This window comes from Vanessa cardui, chromosome 18 (genome assembly GCF_905220365.1).
Source record: "Vanessa cardui chromosome 18, ilVanCard2.1, whole genome shotgun sequence".
Classification (NCBI taxonomy): domain Eukaryota; kingdom Metazoa; phylum Arthropoda; class Insecta; order Lepidoptera; family Nymphalidae; genus Vanessa; species Vanessa cardui.
Genome location: NC_061140.1, coordinates 3,360,030 through 3,383,348, shown reverse-complemented (window position 1 = coordinate 3,383,348; position 23,319 = coordinate 3,360,030). Strand labels below are relative to the sequence as shown.

The following is a 23,319-nucleotide window of genomic DNA, read 5'->3' as shown; positions in this document are numbered from 1 at the left end:
AAACTTTACCCGTATGAAAGAAAATCATAGTGAATTATATTATTGGACCCTAGAGAATAATAAATTATAATATTCGTATTACTGAACTATGTTACCTATGTTAAGAACTTCTCGCGTAAGATTGTTGTCAGTCGAGTATGCGCGTAAGCACTTCGCGCACGCGCACTCGCTACGAAAAGCTCGAAACTATATCGAAATTTTTCGCGTAGTGTTATTGGTAAAATTTGAATTCCGAGCCAATATTTTTGAATAATATCTAGTGTTTAGATTAGTTTTAAGGTAAATTGTTTTTTTTTTTTAAATAATTATGACATATATTTTTTTATTTTAATATAAATATAAAAGCTTATGACTAGGAATTAATCGATTTATTATTTTTTAATATCTTGATTTCAAATTTTTCTGTTAAGGACAAATTATCTTATCAAACTTTACCCATGCTGCCACTTTGCTACATAATGGCTAAAATTAGGTTTCTAAATAAATATAAAGATATTACTGGTTAAAAATTATGGACTATAAGTCCATTTTTATATTCTGATTAGTTTTTTGTTTCTTTATATTTTTTTTACAGATTTATTCATTATTCCTTATTCATACACTTTTAAAATATAGAAATGTGCTTATATAGAGATGCTGAATTTTTTCTAGAATCGAAAAACAATTTATTACTTTAAAACCGACAATCAATATACTTATGACTGTAATTTTATTGTTTTTCAAATAATTATTTAAAGAAAAGAGTCGTGTGTAGCTTTTATTTTTTTTTTTCAATTATTTTATACTTTATATATTTCAAGTTCACGTAATTTATAATTAGTTTTTTACGACTTCACAGGAAATATGGCTTCGCAAGCCGTATGGAAGCAAGTGTTAGTGCTTCTTATTGCTGCATCCGCTTCATATTCGCTCACATTAGACGAAGGTAAGTATTCATTATTAAACAATAAGATCTAAAGAATGCCTTAATATTTTAAAATTTTAAATTACTCCTTGGGCTGAATATTTATAAAACACAGTGCTGTAACAACTTTTAAAAGACTTGCCTAATGTCAACGGTGAAATTTGAATTTAGAACATGTTGATTTAAAAATGGCAGCTAACAAACCCTTAGGTTGGGACTATTTGCGTACTCATTAGTGAGCGGGAGACGGCGTAGAATATAAAATAAAAACGAAAGTGAGAATAGTTCGCAGAATATAATTAGGTTTAACACCGGAAATGTAGTAATGCTGAACTCATTGAAACATTCCAAAAATATATATTGATATGTTGATTATATTCTTGTTCATGTAATTGCATTGTCAATTTTAGACAAGTATTTTTGGAGTATTAAACTCATGATACTTGCGGTTTGTTTCAAAACGTAAACATCCGTTTTCTTTTGATTTTTTATAATAATTTCAATTTGTAATAATAAATGTACTCGTAATATTATATTGGCAACATTAAAGTTTAATATTGTAACTAGAAGAAGACTAATAAAGATTTTTAGAAATGAGTAAACAAATTGTGTCGATATTTTCTTCGACATTAAAATGATTACAATGTTTAGAACTTTTTGGACAAAGACGACATGACCATGTTAACCTTGCCCTGAACAGCCAATTCTAATCTATTTGTTACACTTCGTTGGGACATACTCTGATAATAGGTCGGATCTTCGTAGGTTTGTACAGAATTTGTGCATCGTGTGAAAAAAAAACAATTTTTTTTTTTAAATATATTTTATACTCTCAGGAGTTTTTAGTGAATTATTGTCTATGAAAATTTGTTTATATTTACTTTCGTCTCGATGCCTGATTCTTTCACTGCGAGAGCTTCAATGATGTATTTTTATTTAATCTTACTTAAAATTTATTTAGTACTTATCACAAAAATAATAATTCAACGCAAAGTACTTATAAATAAATTTCTATTCTATTTTCTGGAAGAGAAATATATAGAAAGTTCGAATTTCGAGTTTTATTTATTTTGCTGTTTGTACAATATATAAATGACTTTATATTGAGGTTTTATTGAAAATTGCTGAATTTATAACCCCAAGCAAAACTTTCATATAAATTCATAGATTTGTATTTAATTGATAGTTATATGAAATCGTCTCCTCTTTTCTACCCTCTAAAAATCTTATCACGATTTAAAAACATTAGAATAAATATTTACAAATTTATCATTGTTTCGTATATAGCGGTAATATGTGTTATCATCAGGCAAGTTTCTATTAAATTATGATGATTTTCAATGGTCAATCAGCCAGTGACAGAAGTCAGTGGGTCAGGGACCAGATGGTGTTGGCTTTGCCATATCGGGTTATACTTGCGCAAGAGCATGTTTGTGTGAACTTGCACTTATATGAATCAGAGATTTCGAAAAACGGAATGTTTACCGTTACAGGATCCCTTTGTTTGAGGAAAAATGTGTTACTTTAAAACTTAGTTACTGTATGCGTTCTGTGTTTTATTCGTTTAATATCGGATAATTTTTTCACTACATATTATAAAACGTCCCTCGGCCGCGTCTGTCTATATGTTCCCGATACACTCCAAAACTACTGAACTGTTTTTCATGGGGTTTTCACTAACAGACAGCGGAATTCATTACGAAGGTTTACGTATACAATTTATTAAGGTTTTTGATATATAAATCATTTGATAGAGAACGGCAATTGTCATACATCGGAATAAAGCAAAAAAAATATTAAAAAACTTATGTCCACCATTTGGAAGTTGGGATGCGGCGTTAGTTAAATCTATGTAGTACATGGTTTTGTCTTGAGTTTTATCGAACCGTATTCATCTATGAGAACGAAGATTGTTTTTAATGGCAGTCGCAAAAATTACCCACCTGTGGTCAATGGCCACCTATAGTTATCATACGCTGTACACCACCAATGCGCTGCCAGTCTTGTGAAAGAAGTTGTTATGTCTCTTGTACTTGCAATTTAAATTAAATAGAAATAATAATCTTTGATCATTTATTATCTAATGTACAAAAAAACAATTAAAATGAATCCAGAGTGTGTTTATTATTACCATGAACTATGATTATGTTTTTTAATATTAATCGTTTTAACACACATGATGAATGATGTATACAATATTAATTGATTTAACAGAGTCCGTATTATAACAAATTATGCAAAGGCAGACAGTCATAATGCCAAGAGGTTTTATATTCTAGTTAACTTGATCTTAAATGTAAAAAAAAACGAGATGAAGGGAAATAATTAAAATAGAATTTATTCAACGAAGCTTTTAAGAGAGCTTTTCAATCGTTACTTCGAATGTAAAACTGTCTGTTCTGAATGTAAATTCAATCGAATAGAATCAGTAAGCAACTCAATAGTAACTCATTTCCACTAATTAGGTATGTTAATTGAATACAAATAAAATATCTAAGAACAATATTACTCGTAAATTCATCTATGTCTTTACCGTACTTACTATACAATAGATTAATATTGTGGGCTTTTAATAAGCTTTTATGTACTGAACTGAAGCTAAACCAAACTTTTACTTTAGTGGCACTTGTATTTAATAAAGGGACACAAATATGTGTCATTTTTATTCTCTTGTGCAACTCTTTTCTTTTTGATATACGTAGAAATTGTCATATAGATACATGCACATTATAATAAAGAAAGTAAAATAAAGAAATTAAAATAAAAAAATATATTTTATGTTCCACTGTTTAAATATATTTGAATTATAACTACTGTGATAGTTTTACGTTAAATTCGAAGAAAACGGTTATGATATTAAGTCTGTATCATCGTGCATTTTATGAAATGCAGTATTATATGCAGGATACCTTGAATGGGTTAATTCTAAGTCCTCAGCGTAGGTATAATATCAGTGTGGCAGTGACATCAGCTCAATTTATTGCGGTTGCCACCCACGTCATTGTAACCGAGAATTGGTTACGAAAGTTACTAATGAAAACAATATAAAATATTATAATTAAAAAATGCACATAATGATATAAACAAATTGTGATGATATATTCAAACGTAGTCATGCGCGTTATAGACATTATGTCACCTTAAAATCGTAAATACCGTTAAATTATCTCTTGCGAAATTGCGAAACTGTCGAAAGATTGTGAGCCATAACAAACTATAAACAATTTGACGCATTGTTTTTGATATATTATAGTGAAGTTTAGTTAAATACTTTACACATAACTTTTAAAGGATTTATTGTACTATCTCGTGAGACAGATAAACATCTAGCAGTATTTACAACTCAATAGATAAATAAAATATAAACATAATAAATAAAAACATGTACCTAATAACAAAGATTTTCGAGAAATATAGTTCTCAAGGAAAAAATGGCACTTTCAGACATCGAAGATTTGCATTTAACATCGAATGCACAGTTGAAAATAATTTGTACGTCCTGGGCAAATTGTAAATGACTGACTAACGTAATGTAATAGCACTTTAAAAATCTAATATGATTCTACTTTCAAACGATAAATGAAAGAAGTGAATTGTTTCCCACCACTGGACAAAAATACTTCATGGTATTAATCTGTTCATTCATGAAGTCACGAAAGGGAACTCACGTAAAATTATCGACGTGGATAAAGATATATAATCGGATTTGGATTTATTTATTTATATTATTTATTTATATTTTTGTTTATTCATTAGTCCCACGCACTTCGATAATTTAGCGTGGCCTTAGTCTTCAGTTAACATAATAATATAATATGCCTGGGTGAAGGTTTTTTGGTTTCTATAATAATTATGGTCACTCTATCTGAAGGTGTTGTAATAGGCAAATAATATTTGAGATCGAGCGAATTTACGTTTTGCACTGTGATAGGTGCAAATATATGCGTTTGTCTGATTCATTCATGCAGAGGTTAAACACTAGGTCGATCTTGATAGAATATGTCATTAGCATCTTACCTATATTTGATAATGATGTCTCTATTGAAATTAATTGGGCATTTTTTGTATAATGCGTGTGAAAATTTATAATAATGGAAAATATAATCAATGAATTTAATGTCATATTGAACTTTATACTTATTTATATTATTATAGCAGACAATACTATATGATATGATATCAATACAAAAAATCAGAATATGTTATGGTATAGTAAAAAATACTCAAAGGAGACTCAGGTCCGATTAAAAAAAATCTCATGGGTTTGTTGATAAATCGATATCCGAAGCCATAATAAGGGTCAAATTCTGGGAATTAATGACACACGGCAGCGTGTCAAGCCAAATACTTAGTATCTATATCTATACTAATAGTATAAATGTAAAAGTAAGTCTGACTGAGTTACTTTGGTGCTTTAACTGTTGAACCGATTTATCAATTCGGGTTAAGATGATTACTACTTTTTTTATGTAACCCCTCGAGATGGTAAAAAATTGGGGGTGACGTGACGGTTTGTTCATATAGGTAAAGTTATATAAGTTTTAAGCGGATAAGGCCTACTGAACAGCAAGTAATATAATATGGGTCTGATTCATACGTTACCCTTACCTTGTTCGAAATTATGCTCAATTTTATAGTTGAACAGATGGTCGCCTCGCTTTGTTCTTCTGATCATTATGTTCTTATTTCAAATCTTTAATTTCTCTGCGTGATTAAAAAAACGAAATTGAGTTCATTCCCCGCTAAATTAAGTAGAAAAATACAACCAACAGAAAATTGTCATATTAAAAATGTTGCCATACATTTACTCGATAGTTCTAAGACATAGATAAACCTTTAAAAACCACATATTTTATAGAAAAAAAAATGAGTAAATTCGTTCACGCTTAAAATTAACTATTGATGTTAGACTTATTTTAATGCTGAATATGAACACATTCATTTAAAGTTTTAGAAGAAATAGTTTTATCTTTACTTATGTATAGTTTGTTTGAAGTATACATGTATTTTTGGTTTACATTCTATCTTAGAGCATAAAATTGAAGCTTTCAATTCGATTGCAAATTGAATATGACTAGTTCATTGTTGTTTGAGTGTTATTAAGTCATCGTTCTAAATGATGCTAATAGTATGATGTTTGTTGTGAATATTGATCTTCAAGTTTTTTTTTAATTATTTTTTATTTATGTCTAAGAAAAACATTATTTAACACGTAGCATTTTTAGATTACCTATATTTCCATATATCTATTTTATAGGATAGACAGATAATATAAATAATACCTACTATTATCCACTGAAAGCTTATTGTTTGATCTCAATTTTAACAAATTTACAAGCCTATCGATATATGTATGTACATTGTAAATACTAGCTGCTCTCCGAATTCTTTGTATGGCATCAATGAAATATATACAAATTTATTTATTTTAATAAAAATTGAAGTTATTTGGATACCAATGTAAGTAGTTCCCGTGATTTCATTCGTTTTTGTTGCAAATACAAATCTACTGATTAAATATGTAGATGTAATTGTTATTTTTTAGTTTTAAGGGATGAGAATACAGCATCATTCTTCATCCATCAGTGATGTGAGAATTGTCTATGAGTCACAATAGACTCATGTTAAACCAGGATTTATTTCTGGAAAGCAATGCCTGAATAACACATATTATCCTTACTGTTAGGAATATATGTAACTATTTTAAAAGGAGTAATTGTTAGTGGAATCGGGTTGGTGCGTGAGCTGACCAAATTGTTGCTGTTATGCATATCCAGTAAATATTATATTAATTTATATTATATTTTTTAGTTGCTATTAAAGACGTGGATATAATATAAATGACTCAATTTGACATCATTTTTCTACGTAATTGTAACCAGAAATCAACAATTACAAGGAATAGAAATAAATACGAAAAGTTAGCTGTGAATTTGTTATTATTAGCTTTTATATGTTACATACTTTATCTATAACATATTTTATTTACCTTGAAATATTAAATAACCCAACAGTAAGGGAAACATCGGCTTCTTTTCAGACTATATTTTTAAGTAATCGACACGCACAAATTGTTAATCAACCCCTTCATTGCTAATAGTTCAGTGAGGAATAAGCGGTTATACTGAACGTTACGGGCGTATGACTTTTTTTTTAATTATAAAGGCACCGGAGATATCAAGTTTCCGCGTGGCATATTTATAGGTAACGATCGAAGTTACGACGTATATCCTCATATATTAATAATATATTTGTATGATTCATTTATATTAAAAAATCACATCACATTACAAAAATAGTTCAAACGCGCTTACTGTTTCTATCTGATCTTTTTGCGAACGTACTCTGCTTTGCTATATAAGGCGAGACAATCCTACGTTATTATAATTTCTACCCACGATCGAATGCCTACTGATAGCTTGCCGTGTTTGTAGCGCACCTTTGTTACATAATATTATAATGATAATTACATAGTAGTTTTAATAATATTCTAATTGATTGTGATCAAATAAAAGGTCAATCTGTCAACTTATTCTTGTCACTTCACCATTAATTAATTGTATATAGACATTGGATAACACAAATGCCCAACAATCATTAAATTTCCCTTTGTATCCCAATTTGCACCCCAGTCTGATCAAGTATTTAGTTTAGTGGATTAAATAATCTCACGTACAATAAACGTGAACCAGAAACCTGAAGAGATTACACTCCTTTTTTGGGCATTCGTGCTTAAATATTAATTATGTCATGATGAATGTAACAATTTCATAATAAAGAAAAGAATATTTGTTGATTAAAATTGTGTTTGAGTGACCAAAATTTATCTTGAGAAAGATTAATGTATTGTCTACCTCTAAGATTATTTATATATCTGACGCGTAGAAAAAAGTAGTGTCCAATTGTTAGCCCCTAAATAAATGCACACAAGTTAACGTTTGAGTGTCAAGCGTAGCTGTCACGCACACCAAGTCAATAAAGTTGGCCAGTTTGTTTGAAACCTATTTAGTGCACTGTCTAGATAAAGAAGTAATGTAAGCTCAGATGTGTTTCGTTGTTTTATAATACAGTTGTACCTTCGTTACTTTTTCTTTCAGTTTGAAAGTTGGTATTAGTAATATTTTATAAAGCTAAGAATTTTTGTAGCGTTATTCGCTCGATGTATAAACGATTTTTTCATAAATTACTCCTTTTAAAAGCGACGGTATTCATTTATAATTCCTTGACATCGTGTCAATCAATAACAATTTTCCCTTGCTTCGTATATATATATAAAAAAAACTTGAACGAAACTGAATTTATCCCAGACAGGCATCTCGAGCGTTTAATCCTAGCTGTACACGTCATTATCAGTATAGGACAGGACCAGGAAGGCCTTACAAGGCGGACTTTTTGCCTCCACACCGTTATGCTCGCATCAATGATGCTGTAATTATATATTATGTGATGTATTTCTCAACGAGATATCGAGTGTGAAGCGTTCGTACAAAGTGGAAAAATATTAAAACAATTTATATTAAATATATAGCTTTTTACAAGTTACATGATATTAATGATCAGTGGAAAAATACGTCAATACTAAATGCAGTTAAGAAAAAATAGTCAATGGGACTTATATAGGCAAATACTATTGAGTTTCATATCCTTAATTTGTGGTCAATGGTAAGGAAAACAATTGCTATGTAACTGGAATCTCTCGGATAATAATCTGTGTGTAATTTCAAATCTTTATCTCTAAAATGATGGAAGACATTATTAGTTAATGCTTTTATAAATCTAAGCTTTATTAAATAAACAACAGAATGCATATGATGAAATCAACTATATGAACTTATATTTTCTATCCGACAACTGTGTGTGTTATAAATTATACTGTTTCGGTCATCAAATATTTAATAGTGAATACAGATGATAATCCATCACTTAATTCTGGAGCTTTACCAGTTTATGTATTAAGCACTTAGAAAGGTCCGTGCTCTTTGTCCGAATACTAACCCTTTACTTTTGTGTTTGTGTAAACACATTGTTCATTATTATGATAGATATCACTTAAATAAACGGGAGGGTAGCTTAATGAATTGAGACTATAAATAGAACACTACCATTTCTTAAAAAAAAATGAGCTATAAGCGTTTACCATTATGCCAAAATATCGCATAGAGGTTTTATATATTAAAAACTAGTTTAACAACGAATTTATTATCGTTACTTTTTAAACCACATTCTACTTTATTCCATTCAATATTTTATAAAAAGAACTTTCCACCTGCGTCTCGAAATAAATATAAAGCGTTTCAGTCAGTTGTTTTCTTGCGAGATGAACTAATTCGAACCGAATAAGAAAACCACAAGTTTAGTTGACTCAAACACGATGTTTGTGTCATTCCAGTTAAGAATAGCTTCGGATAGCGCTTGTAACTTGTAGGGCGTTACGTCATTTCCTTGCTAAATAATATTAAATACTCATTCAAATTTTATAATTATATTAAGCATATATTTCTTTAATTCAATTGTGAGGGAACTTGGTATAATAATAACTATTGTTAATACAAGCTAAAACAAAGTCCATTTCAATATAGTATTACGTTATTTATACTGAGTTAATAAGCTAGTTCTTTATGTTACATGCGGCGTATCTTTATTAATAATGTAGATGTTCTTTCTGGCAAAATAATAGAGTCCGTAGCGTACAGTCATTATGTGCATCTGTAAATAATATCTTGTGGAGAAAAACTGTCTGATTTATGAATAGTAGATATACCTAGTTGTTATGTGTGTAACATAACATACTTGGTATTCTATGCTTTCGCGTTTCATTCATTCAGATAAATTACTTTATAGACTTTGTCGGCAAGTGCGTGGAGATTTATCATATCAATAAATATTTTTTAAACTTTTTTATTTCCAATAATAATTTAAACCTCCTAAAACCTATTTATATAGTACGTAAGTAAGTTTTTATGGAATTGGAATACAATAAAAAGTACATTATGTATTATATTTTTTTTTGTGTACAACAATATATAATTTATCACTTGTCGGTTATTATTTTATATTTAATTAAAATAATATACGATATCATTGTTACGAGATTTAGTTTAATAAAAGGCATAATCATAATCGTATCCATTATGTCCTTCTATATCCTTTTTTATATATTTTTGGGTGCCGACTAAACTCTTAAGAGAAAACCAAAACCAAAAATAAAATATAATCTAAAATTTACATTAACGAGCAAATAAAATATTTATTTATTGAGTTGACTTTTATATGAGTATTATTCTTTAATAATACTCATATAAAAGTAATTATATTTAAAACAATAATAAGAATAGTTTTAGTAAGATCAATGTTTTTGTAAGTAATCTTTATCTAATAGAAAGCAATCTAATTATTGTTACTACGATATTTTTTAACTTGGTAACATCAAAACAATTAGATTTAATATAGGTATCTTCTAAATACCAGTTCAGTGGGTTGAAGTACGCTTATCTGCACCGATTCACGAATTTTGTTTCTTTATCTCGACGAACTATGACATTAGTAACAATTTCTTCGTTGATTAACTTGTTCTTGATTATATATTTATCATTATTATTACATATTACACTTCATTACTAAAAAATAATATTACTGTACTCTTTATACTATAACAATCAATTGAAACTTACTGAGCCATAAAAGTAAAGTAAAGTAACAGCCTGTAAATTTCCCACTGCTGAGATAAGGCCTCCTCTCTTTAAGGAGAGGGTTTGGAACATATTCCACCACGCTTCAATGCGGGTTGGTAGAATGCACATGTGGCAGAATTTCGATGAAATTAAACACATGCAGGTTTCCTTACGATGTTTTCCTTCACTGCCGAGCACGAGATGAATTATAAACACAATTAAGCACATATATATAGTGGTGCTTGCCTGGGTTTGAACCCGCAATCATTGGTTAAGATGCACGCGTTCTAACCACTGGGCCATCTCAGCTCTATGAACTGAGATGGCCTGGAAGGATGAGATATACTGAGCCATAGAGGTTACAAATCTGTATAGTCTATTAAAGGCAAGCGAATTTCGACCAAACTTGATACTAGATTTAATATTTAAACCAACAAATTTGACCATAATAGTACATACATTGCATTATTCTAAAGTTAATGTATTATGAATTTATGAAAATAGATTAGAGATGTTTCAATCAAAGGGATTCAAATTAAACTATTTTAAACAGATAACATGTTATATTAATTACTCTGAACGCTCCGACATTTCAAATTATTTCCGATAATTGTTTTCAGATGCAAAATAATATTTCTATAGAACTTCAAATAATATAGCTTTCCAATTAGATGTAAAACTAATTAGGGTTTTGTATTGTTACTTAGATGAGATAATATAATTTCAGAAGCGACGAACGATGTTATTGCAGCAGCGTCCGCTTCTGAAGATGGTCAAATAGCTATATTGGTACGAGGTCCTTCGTACATCGATACAGGGCGGGAGGAACTTCTTCACGCGAAAGGGGCTGATGATAACTCAATTTCACTCTTTTACAATAGTAAAAGTAAAAAAGGTAAATGAAAATACAAAGTTCAGTAATAAATGAGACGAAAGAAAGAGCAGATGTGTTTTGAATTTATTTGATTACATGGAATACAATATATGTACTACTAAGCGTTGTGAGTTTAGAAGTTAGTTATTTTTAATACTAATTATTAAAGTATGGACAAGTAAATTTAAATAATATTCTCATAATTTAAACCTTTGTTTGTTTTAGTTTCCCTCGAAAGTCTTAATGGTGGACACATTAAATCCGTTTCATGGAGTTTGGGTTCTAGCTCTAAAGGAAATCTTCTTCTCTTGATAACGCATTCGAAAGTAAAGATTTTTGCAAACTGTAAGCCCTTACATTGGCATACAATGTCTGGTAGACATGACATATTAAAATTACTTGCCAGTCAGAAACTAAAGTTGGTAAGTGTTATATCATACTATTATTTTTTCTTAGTTAAATGGAGTTGCAAGTTAAGCTATAAAATTCATTCTTTGCTTTCCCAAACTTAAATCTGATTGTGAATATGATGGACTCTTTGAAAACAATTTTATCTTAAAATTTCTACATCACAATTTAAATAGAATGTATGTTTGGCAGTATCATGAAGAAAATGCACCAGTAGAAGTCTATGGTAGTGAAAAGTCAGCATGGGATTCCATAGATTGTGATCACCAAGAAGAACTTAAGCCACCAACTTTAATGATAGTTGATTCAGACGTAGAAGAGGTCAAAGATTTCATAGCGAAAGAAGAAAGGATTAAAAATGAAGATAATATGCAAGGAGACGATCCGAGGAACAATTACATTGATCCTAATATATTCGCACCATTACCCTTGCCGACGACACCGTCATCGTACCGGGGAGATATTCCAGCAACGGATATAGAATCCTGTGATGGTACGATCTGTGATGAACTCTTAAAACAACCGAAATATTTATTTGATTTAAAGTTTAGCTCAAAAGTTCAAGGAGATGTTAACACATAATATTCCATTTCAGATGAGATAATCCGACAGTTGAAACTTCTTCGTCAAACTGTAGAACTGCTACGTCGTGAGTTAGCTGATCAAAAAGGAAATATAGACAACCTTCGGAATCAGCTGCGTATTTGTTGTAATCGTGTTCCATCTCAGCCTCCCGTGGAGCGATGCAGCGGATCCTCGTGTTATCCTGGTTATTGACATTTGTATTGGAAATAATTCAACTCTCGTCAACTGTATTACTAAGTTTTAATTTTCTTATTACTTTTTCATCCGTTACTTTATCGAAATCACGTATTGTAATTTAATAATCTAATAGCTCATTTCACATATTTCTAACATCTGTTTAAAGATTGTTATCGTATTATTTTTAATTGTAATTAATACCTTCTTAATTTTACTACGCAGTCATGAAACGGGCAAGCTTGCTCGATTATAAGTAGTTTTAGAAGTTAAAGGTAAATCAAGCAACGTTATCAGTGTGGGTTTGATTAAATGCTACGACAAATAATACGTATTTTATTTAACAAGCCAAATCCCTTTTTGTTAAATGAACCTTTAGTTTATTCATAACAGAGTTTCAAGTTCCGCCCACATTCATTTGATTTCAAGTTGCTTGATTAGCCTTGGCTGAGCCTTTTAAGGTAACTCAAGATAATTTATGTTAATTTTATCTTAAGTGATTATATTCATGTTAAAATCAATAAGTGGGATTACTGGGAACTCTGTTCAAAAAGATATCATTATTATTTTGTACTTTTGGAAAAAGCTTTTGATCTTTATCTGGTGTTTTATATTCAAAAACAAAATAGTACATTCACAATAATATTTAAATTATTCAAAAAATCATATTGATCAGTAACTATAAAGAGACTTTTGTAAATAAAGAGAGCAAGTGCAATTTATAAAAAATCGATTAAGCGATCTGCTTAAGTCTGCTTATTTACTGAGATGTTACACAAAACATCTCGGTAGGTATTACGTTTATTTTTATTAGAATAATTAAACAGGCGTGGAATGTCGTAATACGGCGAGCGGCGTGGAGTGCGGCCCGTGCCCTTCGGGAATGGAGGGAGATGGGAGGCGCTGCAGGCCTGTGTCTTGCGACCGGAGACCTTGTTCTCAGGGTAAGATATCCCTTTGTTTAGTTATTCTGCATAATGAGTTTTAGAAATGAAATATACAATTCGTACTTATGAAGTATAATTTGTTAAAATAACAATTTATGGAGTAATCATATGTAAACATTTATTTAAAAAGAAAAATCGTTAAAATTTTCACTCGTTTGTAAATTAAATGTTAAAGTTGTTTCAAGAGTTAGTTCAAAAATCACTAGTACATACTTCTAACGTGTGTGTGGACGCACATATATCTAATAACGCTACAGGAATAGTTTACGTATCTTATGAAATTTGTATGTATTATTTTTTAAGCGATTAAAGTTATTACTTAGCACGCAACATACGTACCGTATTTAGGGTTTTTAAGTAAATGTTTTCTCATACATTACTGGTATTATAAATGTCATATGAATTGTACATTCTAATTTAAATGGATGGCGAAAATGTGTTTGCTCGTTGTGTGTTTACAGATTAACTACTAAGAAATAGTCATGAAATTTTGCATTCTCATTATAAGAGATGCAGAAATGCACAGTATTTAGGTACAGTCACTCATAGAACGGAAACTAGTTTTTTATATGATAATAATGTGACGAGATTTTCACATATTGCTCTACTTTCATAGTTCAGAATTAAAATATTAATTTTATATTTATCTTGAATTGTTTATATACATTTCTCAGTAAATTAAATGTTGAATCATTTACATTAACATAGGGAAATATATAGTGACTAGATGTGCCTGCGACGCGTTTGAATTTAACAAAAAAAAAATGTATTGTAGCCTAAGTTACTCCTTATTATATCAGTTATCCAGTGAAAGTCCTGCCAAAATCGGTCCAGCCGTTCCATAGATTAGCCGCAACAAACAGACAGACAAAAATTGTATAAAATGTTATTTTGGTACCTATGTGTACCGTGTGTACATATGCATTGAGTAAAAAAGGGCTATTTTAATATTACAAACAGACACTCCAATTTTATGATATGTATAGATTATAGGCCGCAATTTGAATTTAGTATAGACTTATTCATATTGAATATAAATGTTATGTCGGTTTTCTGTATTCCGAATAGACTAGCCTAATTGGCCGGAATTATAACGGTCGACAACAGTAATTTTTCCTCAGGCGGATTTCTTATAAATACATATGTACAAGATAATTTTGTTTAACGCTGTATGTGATTCAAAGATGTAAAAACTTTTAAAGTTTCTTCAAAATCGGCCCAGCCTTTCCAGAGATTAGCGGGAACAAACAGAATTTTAAAAAATGTTATTTGGGTAATATACATATATGCACGGTCAGGGTAAAAAAAGGTTCGAAGATCTATTTTCGTGTGCTCAGTATGATCGATAATCTGCTTTACCGATCGAGAATGACATATTGCGTCGCAATGATTTGATTTTTACATTCATAAGGTACTAAGAGTTTAAGACTTGATAAAGGAATGAATTGATAAATGAATGAAAACTTACGAAGGTTTTCTAACTCTGACTGTATATTTAATGTTATACATATATTTAATGAAATGCCGTTGTTTAAATATTACAAACAGACACTCCAATTATATTATATGTATAGATTTTTAGTTTTGAACTTTATCATTGACATCAATTTGTATCTGTCAAGGTGTCACATTTGCTTTTGTACCTCTGAATGAATAAAGCTAAATTATTTATGGAACAATTCCTTCCAGTCGAATACTGCATTGACTCTGAGCAAGGATTCCGATGCGAACGATGTCCAGGGAGGCAGAGCAGTGACGGCCAGGCATGCCGCTCGGCCTGCAGCTCAAACCCATGCTTTGGAGGACGTAAGTCACAATGAATACGCATTTGTTAAAATATAACTAACTGCAGTATCACCTATCTTATTAATTGAATACTTTCTCGAAAATATTCACAGCTTCATACTTGGTGTTAGGGCTTTGTGCAAGCCCGTCTGGGTATGTACCACCCACTCATCAGTTATTCTACCGCCAAATAACAGTTCTCAGTATTGTTGTGTTTCGGTTTGAAGGGTGAGTGAGCCAGTGTAACTACAGGCACAAGGGACATAACATCTTAGTTCCCAAGGTTGGTGGCACATTAACGGTGGAAGGAATAGTTAATATTTTTTACAGCGTCTATGGGTGATGGTGACCCCCTACCATCAGGTGGTCCATATGCTCGTCCGCCAACCTATACCATAAAAAACAAATTAAGTGACCAGCTTATCAGTAGTAGTACAGCAGCTGCAGCTTTTATAAAATTATATATTTTTAGAGCAATATTATTATTATTTAGACCACTGTTTTGCGCGTACATTAGTTCACTGTTATACTTCCTGTGCAGTTCACCGAAATCACACATTATTAATAAACATTTTGTTGTAAAATGATTATAAATACAAATAGTTGGTTATTAGTACAACATATGATAACTTAAATAATGAAATAGATAATGATTGTATTATCAAAGACAAAATAAATTAGACTTCGTAGTTTGTAATTACTTTTTGCGTGATGCAGGGTGACGCAAAATCAAAGTATACTTTATTGAAGTAAGCTTTTGCAAGCACTTTTGAATCGTAATTCAACAAGTTTTTCGAAGAAGAATTTATTCTCAGTAATTATTCTTTTTCATCATTTAAAAATACAAAGTCATGTTAGTTAATATATCCTGCCTGGATATCAACAAGAAACTACTTTTTTAATTACTTTTTATTACCATGTTTCCCTAAATACTATAACTTCTCAAAATATCCTTTTGGTTTGACTGCCTTCTATTAACATGTATATTATATAAAAAATCTATTTAAGGTGTTCAGTGCCAAGATCTGCCAGACGGCAGATACCGGTGCGGTACCTGTCCCTCCGGCTATACCGGTAATGGAGAAGAATGCGTCAGGCTTGCATGTCGGGCAGACTCGTGTTTCCAAGGTGATTATTCAGATTTCAACAACCTGTAAATACCCACTGCTGGGCTAAAGGCCTCCTCTCCCTTTGAAGAGAAGGTTTGGAACATATTCCACCACGCTGTTCCAATGCGGGTTGGTGGAATACACATGTGGCAGAATTTCTATGAAATTTGTCACATGCAGGTTTCCTTCACTGCTGAGCACGAGATGAATTATAAAGACAAATTAAGCACATGAATCAGCTTTGCTTGCTTGGGTTTGAACCCGCAATCATCGGTTAAAATGCACGCGTTCTAACCACTGGGCCATCACAATATTGCAACGCATTTGATAGTTTTAAACAGTAATAACGATTGTTTTTTTGTTCCAGGTGTAGAATGTCAAGAGACAACCGCTGGTCCCCGCTGTGGGCCGTGTCCCAGTGGCTATTTAGGTGACGGGAGACGATGCCAGAACATCTGTGATGCAAGGCGACCTTGTGGTGAAAGAAGATGTACGCCTACTTCCAGCAGCCCTTACTACCAATGTGAAGGATGTCCTAAGGGTTATGAGTGGAATGGTATGATCATGAGGAAAAACAATGCTTTTCGAATCGAATAAGTTAGTCTCATCATAGATCTCTCCGTATTTAAAATAGCTATCGATAGGAATTAACGCTATGTTATTATTTAGTTCAGATAAGCTGTAATATTTGATACTCACTATATAATTACATAGTGTAAAACAAAGTCGCTTACTGCTTTCTGATCCTATGTTTGCTTTGATCTTTAATATTACTTAACGGATTTGTATGCGGTTTGTTTGTTGGTTTTTTAATAGACAGATTGATTCGAGAGGAAGGTTTTCGTATATAATACATGGATAATTCAGAAGAGGAACACTGATAATTTCAGAAGTCTCTAATGTGATTTCGTAAATAGTCAAATTCTGTAGTATATTTAGTAATCAACATTGCATCCGTGCTTAGCCGGGGCGCTAATATCTTTATAAATTTGGATTTTGAGTTAAGTTAAAAATTCTTTATTTAAATAATATTGCATAGGATATGCATGCGTCGATATGGACGAGTGCGACCTGATCAGGCCTTGCGACGAGCTGGTCTCGTGCAGGAACATTGACGGCGGGTTCGTTTGCGGCGCGTGCCCCGCGGGCTACGTGGGGAGCACGGGCTGGAGCGGCGCGGGAGACGAGCGCCGCAAGGAGAGCTGCACTGACGTGGACGAGTGCGTGCAGCGAGACGTGTGCCCACGAGGTCGCCTGTGTGTTAACACTCCAGTAAGTTAAACTTACTGATTACAGTTCTGCTGATAACACACTGAAAAGTCCTTCCTTAGATAGTTCATCACATCTTCTATTATGGCAGATGGTCCTACTTCAAATAACGATGACATTTGTCTTTCTTTTCAATTATTGATTTTCAAATCTTGGATAAAGTAACTTGAAATCCCCTTAAATACTTTCAGTCTTTAACTCTCTAGTAAATCAACTAAGTTTAAAGAATGGATATATTTATTTATCGCGTGCAGGGTTCGTTCACGTGCGTACCATGTGGGGGTCACTACTACGTAAACACATCACGGCCTTGCATCGAAGTCGACGAGCTGCGCAAGCGCTGCGATCCTGCGCGTTGTCGGCGGTATAACGCTGTCTGTGGATACGGGTTAAACTGCGTCTGTGCGGTAAGACTTTTAACATTTTTAACATTACAACAAGCACTAAAAATATGATACGATGATTGCGGGTTCAAACCAATGCAAGCACCACTAAATATCACGAGCTTAATTTGTTTTTATAATTTATCTCGTGCTCGGCAGTAAAGGAAAACATTATGAGGAAACCTGCATGTGTCCAATTTCATAGAAATTCTGCCAAATGTGTATTCCACCAACCCGCATGGGATCAGCGTGGTGGAATATGTTCCAAACCTTCACGTCATAAGAAGAGGAGGCCTTAGCCCAACATGGTGAAATTTACAGGTTGCAAGTCTATTAAAATGTGTTACAATAATATACGCCCGTCATATGTTTTTTAGACTGGCTGGGCCGGCAATGGTACTGTTTGCGGGCCAGATAGCGATTTAGATGGTTACCCAGACCATCAACTTCCATGTAACGAACAGCATTGTAAAGCAGATAATTGCCCACAAGTCTCCAATTCTGGTCAAGAAGACGCTGACAAGGATGGGCTCGGTGATTCTTGTGATCCTGACGCTGATGACGATGGCATTCCTAATATACCGGTTAGTATTCCACTGTCTAGAAATTCTAGGACACATTCTTGTTTTCTACTTAATGATATTTTTGCTTTTGTCGGCTTATGGCTGCCCTTTTAAATTTAAATTTGTTTTCAATGAGAGTTATTATTTTATTATCTCATATTAACTTTGTTTATAATTTTCAGGACAACTGTCCATTAATTGCAAATCCAGACCAACTAGACCGAGATGATGATAGAAGTGATAAGCGTGGTGATGTTTGTGACAATTGTCCGCGACGTTTTAATCCAGGACAGGAAGATGCGGATAGGGATGGGCTAGGAGATGTTTGCGATCCTGATATGGATAATGATGGTAAAGCTTATATGTTTTTTTAAAAAGTGGAGGCAGACTTTTATATCACGTTGGCACATCATTACAAAGTATAAAACAAGTCGCTTACCGCTGTCTGTTCTTATATATGATTAGATATTCATAATTACACAACGGATTTTGAAGCGGTTTTTTTTAATAGAAAGATTATTAATTGAGAATTACTGAAAAACTGTGAACGTTGTATGAAATTCTGCAGTATATTTTGTATCAGCATTACAACCGTGGGAAACCGGGGTGGGTCGCTAGTTTCATACATTCTGTAAAGAATATTCACCATTTTTTAAAGTTGCAATATGGGACCGTCCTTGGGACACTGGATCTTATGTCACTTGTATCAGTAGCTTTCTTTGTTATCGCTAACCCTTCAAATTAAAATCCAACAAAAATTACTATTGTGATTTGATATAAGGTTGTGTGATTGTCTCAGACAGATGCACATAGCAGAAATAAAACATGTTGAGGAATATTTGAAAGATATATAAAACATTAGTAATTAGGCAAATAGTTTCTAGCATATAAAACAATTGAATGACTAATTTATTAAAGATGATCCTAATTTCTTATTTTACTGCGAATACAAAATTAAGGTATATTGTGAGGAAATCAAATGAACTGTTAATGTATTAATTTCTTCACATATAGGTATTCCAAATGAGCGTGACAACTGCCCACGTGTTTATAATCCACAACAGGAAGACATGGACGGCGACTCGATAGGAGACTTATGTGACAACTGTCCCCGTGTCCGGAACCCGTCCCAGGACGACGCGGATAGGGATAACGTCGGTGACGCTTGTGACAGCGATGTAGATCGGGATCAGTGAGTCTCTTTTTATCTAACTGTGGTCGCGCTGTAATACCATATCGGGATAAACGTTGAGCCGGTTAACATCGGACTATTATTTCAAGGAGAATTTGTTATTATATATAACAAAAAATATTAAGACTATTTTGATATTTTGGCTAAGTGTAGATCTGGTTGCTCAGGTACCATTTGCCCACCAGGTATATTATGGTTAGTTTTATACTAGGTAAATTTATTGTAAGTAGTTAAGATAGTGATATCGCCTGGAGATATTGCCATTGAAAGAAATCTTAATCATTCTATTGACCGTTAATACGTCGCTAGCCATGGGAATTTAAATGATGATTATGTTTTTTGTATATATACATATCAATTAGGAAACGAATCAATATAAATTAATATTGTTTGGAGTGAATAATTTATGAGTGGAGGCAACCTATTTAACACGCAAAATTCTTTAAAAAACTTTCAGGTATCAAAGGTGGTAGGTTTAATTAGCAAAGCGTATTCATTTAGAATATTTCTTACAGAGATGGTATACAAGATGGAATAGATAATTGTCCAAATCTAGCAAATAGTGATCAACAGGACGTCGATAACGATGGCAAGGGAGACGCTTGTGATGAAGATATCGACGGTGATGGAATTCCCAATTTAGAAGATAACTGTCCTTTAGTGTACAATCCTGACCAGGCTGATTCGAATGGTAAATATATGTATTTTTTGTAATGAAAAAAAAATCCTCGAATTGGATTTCTTTATAATAAATGAGGTGAAGATGATATATATAAGAATAATTTAAGAGAAGAGACTTTGAGAGTTTGTGTTTTTTTTATTAAAAATTAACGCCATAATTCATTTACAGGTGATGGAGTAGGCAATCTTTGTGATAATGACTTCGATGGGGATAACGTAACTAACGCTTTGGATAACTGCCCCAATAATTCAAGAATATACCGCACTGACTTTAGGTAACTTAATGGAATTTAAAAATTGATTATTTTTGGCAATTTTCTTCAATAGTAATTTTGGAAAAATCTTTCAGAAATTACATGACAGTGCGACTAGACCCTGAAGGAACGTCACAGCAAGATCCTAACTGGGAGATAGCTAATGAAGGTGCGGAAATTCTGCAAACTCTCAATTCGGACCCTGGGCTTGCTGTCGGTTTTGAGAGTTTTGGCGGTGTTGATTTCGAAGGAACTTTGTTCGTGGATACTCAAATTGATGATGACTACGTTGGATTTATATTCGGGTGAGTGTATGATGGTGTACATTTAGTTAATTTTATCGTTTTTTTCGAATATGAATTCCATATTTTTCTATTATGCTAAATTTTAATCAGGTCTTCTGAGTTATTTATTGTGTTTTTTTTTAATTAAAAGGTATCAAAACAATAAACGGTTCTACGTTGTGATGTGGAAGAAAAATACCCAGACGTATTGGCAGACAACGCCTTTCAGAGCTGTGGCTGAGCCGGGAATTCAGCTGAAGCTGGTCAATTCCAAGACTGGACCAGGAAAGACATTACGGAACTCCCTCTGGAATACTGAATCAACTCCTGATCAGGTTATACATCCTTAAACAAGTTTATTAAAAATACTCGTGACAAAAATAGCAAGAACCTCTAAATCACAACTATGATTTCTTCCATTTTAACTATTCTAAGAACATTAATGGTTAACGATACCTCAATTTTCAGGTAACGTTGCTTTGGAAAGATCCACGAAACGTTGGCTGGCGTGAGAGAACCGCTTATCGTTGGAGATTGCTCCATCGTCCTAAGATCGGTCTCATCCGTCTCAAGATCTATGAGAACAACCGTCTCGTGGCTGACTCCGGCAACGTGTACGATTTCACTTTGAAGGGCGGTCGTCTTGGCGTCTTCTGTTTCTCACAAGAAATGATCATTTGGTCCAACCTCGTGTACAGATGTAATGGTAAGCAACATTGTCTATTCGGTAATCTATTCAGTAACTTGCCGTATTAGAATAACAAATGCCATGACGACGTTTTTTCTGTAGTATTCTACAACGGTACAAATGTCCGAAGAAATATATAATTAGCTGATTAGCAAAACGGTTGATTGGCAGAGAAAGCCTTCATTGCGGCTTTAAATACCTATTTCATACAATGCAGTTACTTGTCTTCGACGAGAAATAAATAAAATAACTACTATTATCTATGCAAAATTGTTTCAGATAAAATTCCAACGAACATCGTTTCAGAGCTTCCACCGAGGCTACTCAAAAAACTGGATGTAGATCACGACTTCGTTTATTTGTAATGACAAAATGTATTAAATAAATATTGGCACAAAAGATTAAATTATATAATTTAATATATCAATCACTAATTGTTAATGCATTGTATTTAAAACAATGGTTTTGGTAAAATAAACAATCTCTATGTTAAGACTTTTTGTATCAATGACTTTTTTTAAAATATAATACGAAAGCTATGATAAAATATATGTACTAATTTAAATGAATTATTAATTTTATAAGAATAGAAAATGTTTTTATATAAATATTAAAGTTATATACAAAAATACAAGTAATTTGGTTTGCTTTATTTTTAAGTCCTACCAGTTAAATATAGTGACCGAGTGACCTCTGGTTTTAGTTTATTACAGATGACTTTTATCTCCTGTTCCTGTTAGATTTAGTATTATATAAAATTATTAAACAGTAGTAAAAAAGACTTTCTTAGATCTTTGCCGTTATTATCTCATTAATTTGTATGTATACTACTAGACTGCGCTGCCCTGTATAAAGATTTTCCGCACAAGTTACCGTCAATTGACCACAACGCATTTAGGCGAACGCTAGTGATCGAGATCAGCTGACAGTTTTTGAACGCAGTAATTACAAGTATTTGTATTCGTAATAAATTCGGATATTTTAGTGGATCATAAAAGGCATTATCATTTACACAAATAATTTTTTTACACGTTTAATAATAATTATTTCCTGAAAATTACATGTTTCACAGACATATTGATGCCTCTTCGCTTACTATTTATTAGATTTACTTAAAAGAGAGCAGTGAAACAAATGTTTCAACACAGATTAACGAACATACTTAAAACATACGCTTAATAAACAACTACTGCTAAAAACTACTATTTTTACAAATATATCTAATATCATTCAGAGATCAATAAAGGCTGGGTTCTAAAAAATATATTTTCCGAGTGAATGAGCTGAGAAATAAAATTATCAAAACAATTTAAATAAAACCTGAAAGATCAATTGATAGAAAAGACTAATGTATGAGAAAAAAATACAAATTTGACACATTTCAAAAACAGCTTTTGATAATAAAGGTATTACTGCCGAATTTTATAAGATTAAATTTTCTTTTAAATAATTTGTTTATCAAATGGAATCCCTTGAAGATGAATTGCAAACATGTGAAAATATTGATATAAATCTTGACGAAATATTAAACGAAGCTGAAACAGATGA

General features: G+C 32.1%; 1 protein-coding gene across 2 annotated transcripts; it reads left to right on the top strand.

Moving 5' to 3' along the window:
- The first annotated feature begins 116 nt into the window (after positions 1–116).
- LOC124537379 (cartilage oligomeric matrix protein) lies at positions 117–22,405 on the top strand. Of its 2 annotated transcripts, none has more exons than XM_047114211.1 (21): positions 117–279; positions 839–925; positions 11,303–11,470; positions 11,675–11,871; positions 12,050–12,350; positions 12,453–12,626; positions 13,444–13,560; positions 15,253–15,369; positions 16,357–16,476; positions 16,825–17,013; positions 17,497–17,729; positions 17,981–18,133; positions 18,487–18,693; positions 18,855–19,023; positions 19,687–19,864; positions 20,380–20,555; positions 20,715–20,814; positions 20,889–21,104; positions 21,235–21,418; positions 21,552–21,789; positions 22,051–22,405. In XM_047114211.1, the coding sequence occupies exons 2-21, from the start codon at positions 844–846 to the stop codon at positions 22,134–22,136; spliced, it is 3,405 nt and encodes a 1,134-aa protein (XP_046970167.1). In that variant the 5' UTR covers positions 117–279; positions 839–843; the 3' UTR covers positions 22,137–22,405. The 2 variants fall into 2 exon arrangements, with proteins under 2 accessions (XP_046970167.1, XP_046970166.1); XM_047114210.1 differs by having other exon boundaries at positions 20,715–20,820; positions 20,895–21,104.
- Positions 22,406–23,319: the final 914 nt, after the last annotated feature.

Excerpts from the sequence above, each read along its gene's own strand:
- LOC124537379 (XM_047114211.1), top strand. The coding sequence starts at position 844 with ATGGCTTCGCAAGCCGTATGGAAGCAAGTGTTAGTGCTTCTTATTGCT. Across the intron at positions 13,561-15,252 it reads CCGGAGACCTTGTTCTCAGG|TCGAATACTGCATTGACTCT; the intron begins GTAAGATATCCC and ends AATTCCTTCCAG. Across the intron at positions 19,865-20,379 it reads AGCGATGTAGATCGGGATCA|AGATGGTATACAAGATGGAA; the intron begins GTGAGTCTCTTT and ends TATTTCTTACAG.